We start from the raw sequence: 9,972 nt of genomic DNA, 5'->3' as shown, positions 1-9,972 counted from the left end.
ATTTTCAAGTTAATAAAAATTTTAATATACAAGAATTCATATCTTTAATTGACCTCAAAATATTTGATTTTTTGGTAATAAATTCCTAAATAGATCGGATTTGCTTACCTAAAATCAAAATCTTTGATTGTTTGGTAACAAATAAATTTCCTTATCTTAAGTTTGATTCATCACCGGTCCCAAGCTCGAAGAAATGAGGGAATTTGTGTTAGAAGGGTAGCCAGGCATATTCTTTCCTAAGAAGGTGAAGGCCCGACATGAATAAAAGTAGTGAGAAGAGATACAGTCCGACTTAGGGTATATCATTGATAGAGCAAAATGACATAATATAATTTGTATAATTGACCCTAAATAGTTAGAAACTTAGAATAAAGCTCAGATGGTGATGAATATAATTAGTGCCAACAATAAAAAATAAATAAATAAAAATTAAAAATATAATTATTTACTTGGCCCTCATTTAATTTGGGTTGAGAATTTAAATTAAGAGGGTGAAAGAAACAACCCTAGAAAATATATGAAACCATTGTGAATAAATGTTAAAAATAATTAGTTTTACCCTCAAAAAAAATTCCGTGTACATCTAGTTACTCTCAAAGTGAAAAGATTTCGTTACATGAAAAACATCTATTTTTACCCTAACTTTTCAAGATACCTTTTCTAGGTTAATAATGGAATAATGTAGAAAACTAGCAAGTATTCAAGGTCTTTCTTTGTTTCTTTTTTAGTATTAATTCAAGACAACTTTTCTTGGTCCAGAGCATAGATTTTGACCTTTCGTGCTAAAGTTAATTGCATTTATATGTGCTCTTTCATTTGATAGGACATTTTCCTGTTCTTGCTCATCGCATGCATCTTTTGATCCTATTTGTCAAAGAATTTAGGGTCCACTTTTGAATTGATTCTAGGAAGAATATTGGACTAATGAAGCTATGTGAATGAATTTAAATCACAAGCTCAAGTATATCCAAATGAAGGAAATTAGACCAATTTTTATTTTTTAAAGGATGGGATAGGCATTTTGGCTCTTATTTTTATGTTCATAGGAAGAGTGTATAATAAGATTATTTATATTTGGCACGAGAAAGTTATTACCTATTACATCCAAAGTCCAATGGTTATAGAGATTGGACTCAAAATCCAAAAATAAATAAAAAATTTCAAGTCTTATAACATCCTAAGTTGTCAAATTTTTACATAAGCCTAAATCTGTTTTTACAAAAGATATTTTCATCCTTTTTTTGGAAAGTTGTGAGAATGGATAAAGTGTTCAACTGTTTTTAACATGAAGGCTTGTACTGTACAAGTTCGTCTACTCCCATTTTTAGTACATGGTGTATTTTGTAGGGTTATTTTTGGGGATTCATAAGAGGAAAAAGTTTATATAAGATTACAGCCGTATACTATTGAAGTAAGGTGTACCTCAAAAATGATACAGAATAGTGTGACACGGCATTTGAGAACCTTCCAATTGATCATCTCAGCCTCGAGATATATAGACGTGAAGAAAAACAAGAATTCCAAGTTCAAAGAATAGTACATTTTGTAGCAAGTTATCTAAACCATCTATTTTCAAGATTCTTAAATGCTTCTTGTTCTGCTTGATCTGTATCATTTTTAAAATTTAAATTTATAGATAGGGATGAAAATAAATTTTCAAACCTTTCCAGCACCACAGTGACATTTCTAAGCAAATTTTTTAGAGGTGTGCCTTACTTCCATTGTATAAGGAAGGGACCTTAAACAAAACCGCACCCTTCTTAAAAAAATTAGGTGATCAATTTCATTAAAAAATGATTTTAATAATATTTAACCATAAATCCTATTTACCCAAAAATATCCATAAATCCAAAATGTACCAAAACAGTTGGCTAATAATCAACTTATATTCACTCTCTTCAAAATTCAATTTTTAGATTTTCTATTTTTATTTTTCTTCAAGGAGACAAGAGGATGCTTATGCCATAATTGACGCTAAAAGGAATACACTTTACACCAAAAGTAAGGGGTGGCAAAACTTGTGTAGTACCAAGCTAAAGCAATACTTTTCCACTCACACATACACATATATGTATGTTTTTGTGTGCATGTATGTGCCAAATGTTTCTATGCTCCCACAAGAGTATTTCAAATATTCATTCTTAAACCTTGTTTTGAAGAACTTCCTCTAGTATAATTTTAAGAAAAGAGCTTGGGTTTAATTGGTTAGCAATTGACAATAGGGGCCCTCTCCCGCTGACTCACCCAAAAAAAAAAAAATTTGTTTTGAAGCATTTTGAGGACCCCAAAAAACTAACTTCAAACAAAAACATAATATATAAATATATATATATATATATATATGTGTGTGTGTGTGTGTGTGTGTGTACTTATAAGTACCTACAAAAAAATAACATCCTCATATTGAATAATTACAGTCCAATTTTTTGATGTTCATATCTAAATACTTAATTGGTCAAAAATATATAATTTATTGTGTTTGGGAATACTTGTAGGTGATTCTAATATAAATCCCAAAATTTCACACCAAAAAGTCATCCTAAGGAGGTTTTTACACGAGGGAGTAAATTTAGTCATCATCATCATCCAAACCTTAACCCAATTATTTAAGGTCAGGTATATGAATCATGATCATCAATTCTTCTCTATCAATAGTCATGCCCTAAGTAAGATCAAAATTCACCATATATTTTCTCATTACTTCTGTTCATGTTCTTTTGGGCCTTCCCCTTGTCCTTTTACAACCTTCAACTCGAATCAAATTACACATCCTAGCCAGTATTGTATTAGGTCTATATTGAATATGGCTAGCTCATCTAAGTCTATATTCTCTCATCTTATTATCTATTGAAGCCACACTTGAGTTTTTTTTTATATGCATTCATTCCAAATTCTATCACTTATTGTTGTATAGAAATTTATAATAATAACACAATATCGCTCTTTGTTGTATGTGTGTGTGAGCGTGCGTGTCGAGGGAGGGAAGGGGATAATCTACAATTCACAACCTTTCAAACTATAAAAGTTGATCCTATAATAAGCTGTGAATGGTCGATTTACTATGTGGGTTTTTTTTTTTTTTTTTTTAAGTTATTTTTTATGACATCTTACTTAGGGTGTATGTATAAATATGACTAAAAGACAATAGGTATTTTGTTATTTTCATATAAATAAGTTGAAATTTTTATTAAATGACAAATGAATTTTATAAACAAAGTTCTATGACACTAAGTTTCAAAATACCATTGCACTTTTTTAAAAAATTTCAAATTTACTTATACTTAATGAGTTGATTACCTATTAAATACATACATCACAACTCATTCTAACATTAAGTTCTATATTGTAAGGGGTTATTAACTCTAAAAAATCATATATATATATAAGTTATGAAAGGTTATATATATTATTAGGGTATATATATTATGTTGGAGTGCTCACACTATAGAGCATTTTTTAATTGTACTCAACAAATTTTGGATACTTATATATTATTGTTTTGTACATAGAACATGTATTTAATATGAGTACTTTTGATCATTATGAGTGGTGTGACATGATCCACATGGAGCACACTATCCATATGGGTGATGTCATACCCCTCCTATTGAAAAAAAATACCATTATTAAAAAAGGTTGTATTATAAAATAAGAATATATAAGTGTCTAAAATTTGTTGAGTACAACTATAAAATGTTCTATGGTGTGAGCACCTTAACATATATGTATATATAAGAAAAAGTTTATATAAGTGGAGGCTCTAAACAATCAAAGTGCACCTCGAAAATTCATTAAGAAAGGTTATTTCAATGTTGAAAAACCTTCGATTCGATCATCTCATCCTCAAGGTGAAAAAAAAGCTTTCAAGTATTGAAAACAGTGCATCTTATAATAATATATTATCTAGACTGTCAATTTTTAAGATTTTCAAATGTTAATAGATCTGTTCGATTTATACTATGTTTGAACTTTAAATTTTATTATTAGAGATAAATAAATTTTAGGCCATCATAAAGATTTCTAATATTAAAACAATATATTTTGGCACTATTTAAAGGTACATCCTATTTTTTTTGTTTAGAGCCACAACCTTATCCTAACCACACCCATATATATACACACACACACACAATATTTTCTTAATGTACTCAACATTCATTCGACACTCATTACCATTGCTTTGTAATACAAATTGTTTCGAATAAAGGTATTTTTTGTCATTAGGAGCAACAAAAATATATGTCTATAACAAACAAGTGATATTCTTTTAATAGTTAAAAAATAATTTATTTATTTTTGGTGTTCCATGTGGGTGATAAACACTTCATGACAATGATATAATTCTCCGCTATAGTTAATAAATAGTTTTCTATCAAAAAATTGTATTGTACCTTTAGCCAATTACTTAAAGGGCGCGGTTTGTATAGAGTCGAGGCTCTAAACAATCAAAATAGATAGCACCTTCAAAAAGTGTCCAAAACTGTGGTTTCAATATTGTAAATCTTTGTGATAGCCTTAAAATATATGTTTATATGTAATTATAACATTTAAGCTTCGAAACTAGTATAGATCGAGTAGATCTATAAAAACTTGCAAATCTTGAAAATTGACGATTCAAAAATGCATGCAAGATGCACTATTTCTAAAACTTGAAATATATTGTTTTCTCATGTCCATGCATCTTGATGTCGAGATGATCAATTGGAAGATATTTGGGCACCAAAACAATATCTTCTAGTAAAATTTTTGAGGTGAGCTCTAGTTTGATTATTTAGAGCATCGCCTCTATATAAATTATTTTTTTACTTAAAATATTCTTAGATAAAAAAATTACTACATTGTGAAATAAATATATTAATTATTAAAAAATATTGAGTACATTAGAGAAATGCTTCATACATGCATATACCTTTAAAAAACCCCTATATAAACATACATAGGGACATGATACATGCACATATAGGAGTTAGAAAGAGAGGAGAAAAAGTACAAAGACGCGTTGAGGGACCACATAAGATGATGATGCCTGTTTCTCCAAGATAGAGAAAGTGATTTAGATAAAAAGTTAAAATAAAATAAAAGAACAGTAGAGAGAGGGAAAGATTTCACATTTTGGGGCTGCATGGAAATTTGGGAAACTATGGAAATTTGCAAAGCATGACAAAAGCCAAGAAAATGCAATTAATGCTATTCAAACTTGAAGAGTTTTCACTATTCACATGAAGACGACCTTGGCTTCATTGAAATTAGTATTAATGGACTTAAAGGGTCTTCCTAGATTCTTAAATCACATTTTCCGTTACTTTTTAAGTGTTTTTGCGTATTACATACACATCAATGTAATGAAACATTTAACCAAGGACAAAGTTTATATAAAGTTGAAATCTCAAATTATAAAATTAAGGGCAAAGTTTATATAAAGTTGAAATCTCAAATTACAAATTAAGGTACACCTGAAAAATCCATCTAAAAGAGCAAAAAGATCATGCGATTGATTATCTCGACATCGATATATATATGAACATGAAAGAAAAAACAAATTTTAAAGCTGAAAAATAGTACATCTTGCGACACATTATTTGGACCGTCAATTTTCAAGATTTTTATGTGCTTATAGATCTGCTTGATTTGAACTATTTTTAGAGTTTAAAATTTTATAATTAGAGATGAAAATAGATTGTCAGACCACTCTAAGAATTTTCGACATCAAAATTGTATTTTATGAAACCTTATGCAAAATCAATCCATTTAACCGAATCCAACATCCTCCATTTTTATTAAAAATCAAGTTTAGTCTTAATCCCCCTTTTTTTTTCTTTTAATTTTGTTTTATATTGCAATTTAAACTCTAATAAAATAGTTGAGTGCAAGTTGGGGGGCATTAGATATAGTCAAAATTTGAAACCTATTGCAAACTAAACTCTATAAAAAAAAATGATTTAGTACAAGTTAGAGGACTTTTAGTTTTGGTGATTATAGGATAATTTCAAGAAAGTTGATATTTTCAATGCTCCCATTTCGATACCCACCAAAATAAGCAAAATTCGTTGCTTGGAACGATGGGCTTTTAAATATAAAAGCATTTGTTGACTCTCCATAATAATTTGTTGGCCAAGGATCCGATTTGTTGAACAACCATTTGGGATTTGGTGGATCATATATTCTCAACTGTGGCATTATATTAGAGATGTTACCAAATGAAAAGATGCCCTTGAGTATCATTAAAGTCACTCAATCATTCTATCATATGAATAATTAATGATGTTTCCATAAGGCCTAGGTTTTATGAAAACAAAATAAAACCTCACCTCAAATCCTCGTTCGAAAAGCACTTTTGACAACAGAAATCTCCTTGATGACAATGAAATTCAAAACTAAAAAAATGATACAGATATTGCCGATCTATTAATACTTATTTTTTAGGGCGAAATGGAGTTTGGATAATTTGTTGCAATATATGCTATTTTTAGAGCTTAAAATCCTTTTTTTTTCACAATCATAATGTTCAAGCCAAGATGATCGATATAAATGTTTTATAATGCTTGATTTACAATTTTTAATGAGTTACAAAGTGAGGCTTTGCTTATTTTGATAGGGTTGCAACCCTATCAAACTATTTTTCATAATTAAATCAAGATCAAGATTTGTAGATCTCTCTCTCTCAACACTAGAATAACACAAGTTCTCTCTTGGATGGTGAGCGTAGATCCCCTCTCGCAGACAAATGAACATAAGCCACTTGATTTTTACCTTTATTTTCAATGGGAAAAAACTTCGGAGTACCAGCGAGCCGGTTCGGAAATATTGTGGGTGACCAGTTTAAACCACCAATCTAGTTTTTAATCGTGCTAAAAAAAAAAATGGTCTTCAGTTCTAGTTTTGGAACACACTAGGTGGGCAAATGCTGCAAATATCAAATGTTTTTAAGTTTGTATTGTTGGAAAAATACCTTAAATTACTGCTAAATCCATTTAAACTCTCTCCATCTCATCGTGCGAGTATCTTCTCTCACAAAGTACAAATCCTTTCTCATTGATTCCAATCAAAAGGATCATATTTTGTTTCTCTTAAAACATGGAGCGCATTTATAACCATTGCTTCTCTAGGGTTTCAAACATGATGAATATGGTTTAGGGTTGCACGCCTTAGGTTTATAAATACAGAAAAATTGGAAATATTAGAAGAAAAATAGTTTGATAGGGCTGTATCCCTAGAAAAAATAAGTAAAGCCTCATCCAATGTCTCATTCAAAAGTGAAATTCACGCTTTGGAAAATCTTTATACAATCATATGGACTTGAACATTATGATTGTGAAAAAAATTAGGATTTCAAACTCTAAAAAATAGTGTATATTTTAACAAATTATCTACACTGTCCATTTGCTCTAAAAATAAGTTTTCAGAGATCCACAAGATCTATATGATTTTTTGAGTTTCAAACTTTATTTACGATCTAGGAAATTAATTTTAAAGCCACGGAGATGTTAGTGGTCGAAAATGCTCAACGATTTTAAGGTGAGGTTTTATTTGTTTTTCATAGAGCCTACGCCTTATAGAAACATCATCCGAGAAACCACCTCACAAAATTAATAAGGTGGTGAGATTTATAATTTTAACTGATAAATAAATTTTTTTAGTCTAGTATCTCATAAAATCTGTTAAAAAAATGCCGAAATTGTTTTTGTTCTCAGTTTTTAACCCTAAACAAGTAATGACATTTTAGTAATTTGTCCCACTTAAGTAACTTGAGCTAGATAAGTTTCCAGGTTGCAAATATGGAATATGTTTCTCACTAAAAAAACTATTTTCCAGGTTTGAAACCCATAACAAGTGGGAAGGCTTCTGAAAATTGACTTCATTTTAGTCGATCGATTTTTTTTTTTTTTGTTTGACAAGAGCACAGAATTTTATTGAAGCATTACCAAATGTGTGCCTCTTAATAAATTTATTATTAAGATGGATTTTAAGACTTAATTTTTAAGGACATGTGAGCTCTAATATGAAGATCATGAATATGAATAAATAAATAAATTGTAAAAATTAAAAATATTAATTCTATTAATAAAACATTTGGACTATTAGTTTTTTTTTTTTAGATGAAACACCTACTTGCATTTATCTTTAAGATGGATGCTTTATACTTTCTAAAATGCCTATGTAGAAATACGGTCCAGCCCACGTGAAACAATTTTCCGCATGTGTAGAAATGAGGTTGGACTTTGGAGATATTATAACAAGTGTTGGAAAGAGTGACTCGGGGCGAGTACTCGGCCCAAGTCGAAGTGACTCGGTAAAATATAAAAATAAAAAAATAAAAAAAATATGTTTGAAATAAAATTAAGTTCTAAAAATATTAAAAATAAATTTTGAAAAAAGAAATTTATTTATTGCAAGCTGAACCGCATATCTACATATGCTAACCATAAATAGTAAAGCATCCATCATAAAAAATCGATACAAGTATGTGCTTCATCTAAAACCAAGGAAACGAACTATCTAAATATTTTTTTAATTAAAACAAATATTTTTTATTTTTAAAATTTTATTTATTTCTCATATTCATAACCACAAAAATTAAGTCTTAAAATCCATCAGAGTCCACACAATACGGATGGATACGCGTATAGAACACAGTTTCTATGGGACGTGTGCAGGTCAGACGTTTAGCATTATACACGTGTACACCCATGGGATACGCTTACGCAAGCATGGAATCTCCCTGTCACGCGTGTGTATAACACGCTTTGCCATGCACAAGTTCGGTCATTGATTTATCTTTGGAGCTTCTTCCTGTTTTCTTTTTTTAATATTTGTAAAATGGGGCCAGACAGAAAGGCGCTCTTTTTGGAGGTTTTGATCGCCATTTTGATCCCACCATTGGGAGTTTTTCTCAGGCATGGTTGCAGAGTAAGCTTCTCTTCGTTTCGAACCTGAAACCCTAGTCTCATTTTGAATCAATAAACCCTAATTCTGTATGTTTCAATCAGTAGCCCTAATGGTGTTCTTATTTGAATCCAAAGCTGTGTGGTTTGTTCCTTTTATTTATTCATGGTGTTTGCGTATGCTCGAAACGACAACATTCTAAAATTTGACCCTAAACCCTAATCTTGGTTTCATTTAGAAGAAAGAACGCTAATTTTTCATCAATCTCTATCCGTGGTTTTCGAACTGGAAAACCCTAATTTTGATTGATCCTGTTAATTTTGCAGGTTGAGTTCTGCATATGCTTGCTCCTCACTATTCTAGGTTATGTTCCGGGTATTATCTACGCCATTTATGCAATCATAGTGGTAGATCATGAGAGGTTCAGGCCCGAATATTGGCAACCCATCAATGCATAGTTAGTAATATTCTTTGAACGTATTGTAATTGTTCATGGCTTCTTACATGTATCAAAAGAACCTGGTCTTTCTATTGATTTAGGAAAAATATTTCTCTTTTCTATGATTATGTACATTAAAATTTGAAATACGCATAGATGCCTACATTTGCTACATTCGTGCATAAACTTTATAATTGGGCATGATTTGTTAATTGTGGTCGAAATTTGAGCTTTTCCCGGTGGGATTGTATGGGATCGTATACAATGAGATAGGTTGGTCACAATTCCGTGGAATTTGGTTGTGTCATAAAGTTCGAGAAGGTTTTTTTTTTTAAAAAAGATTGAGTGTGGTCAATGAAATAAACGAAAAGTTCATATAGAGTCGATGTTCTAAACAATCAAATTTGAGCCTACCTCATAAATTTCACTAGAAGTGGTTGTTCTGATGCCAAAATATCTTCAAATTGATCGTCTCGACATCAAGAAGCATGGACATGAGAAAAAAAAAATGGATTTCAAGTTTTGGAAATAGTGTATTTTGTAATGTATTTTTAGACCATCAATTTTCAAGATTTTCAAGTTTTTATAGATTTATCGTTCTACACTATTTTTTATGCTTTAAATTTTATAAATACATATTAAAATATATT

General features: G+C 30.1%; 1 protein-coding gene across 1 annotated transcript; it reads left to right on the top strand.

The window, feature by feature from the left end:
* The first annotated feature begins 8,756 nt into the window (after positions 1 to 8,756).
* Positions 8,757 to 9,442, top strand: LOC18421792 (low temperature-induced protein lt101.2). Its single transcript, XM_006826593.3, has 2 exons — positions 8,757 to 8,907; positions 9,210 to 9,442. Exons 1-2 carry the CDS (start codon positions 8,818 to 8,820, stop codon positions 9,339 to 9,341), a joined length of 222 nt encoding a protein of 73 aa, XP_006826656.2. The 5' UTR covers positions 8,757 to 8,817; the 3' UTR covers positions 9,342 to 9,442.
* The last annotated feature ends 530 nt before the right edge of the window (positions 9,443 to 9,972 follow it).

This window comes from Amborella trichopoda, chromosome 12 (genome assembly GCF_054954075.1).
Source record: "Amborella trichopoda isolate Santa Cruz 75 chromosome 12, AtrichopodaSantaCruz75HAP2 v2.0, whole genome shotgun sequence".
Lineage (NCBI taxonomy): Eukaryota > Viridiplantae > Streptophyta > Magnoliopsida > Amborellales > Amborellaceae > Amborella > Amborella trichopoda.
The sequence above is the reverse complement of the archived record's forward strand: the minus strand, read 5'-3'. Positions and strand labels throughout refer to the sequence as shown.

Excerpts from the sequence above, each read along its gene's own strand:
- LOC18421792 (XM_006826593.3), top strand. The coding sequence starts at position 8,818 with ATGGGGCCAGACAGAAAGGCGCTCTTTTTGGAGGTTTTGATCGCCATT. Across the intron at positions 8,908-9,209 it reads TTCTCAGGCATGGTTGCAGA|GTTGAGTTCTGCATATGCTT; the intron begins GTAAGCTTCTCT and ends TTAATTTTGCAG.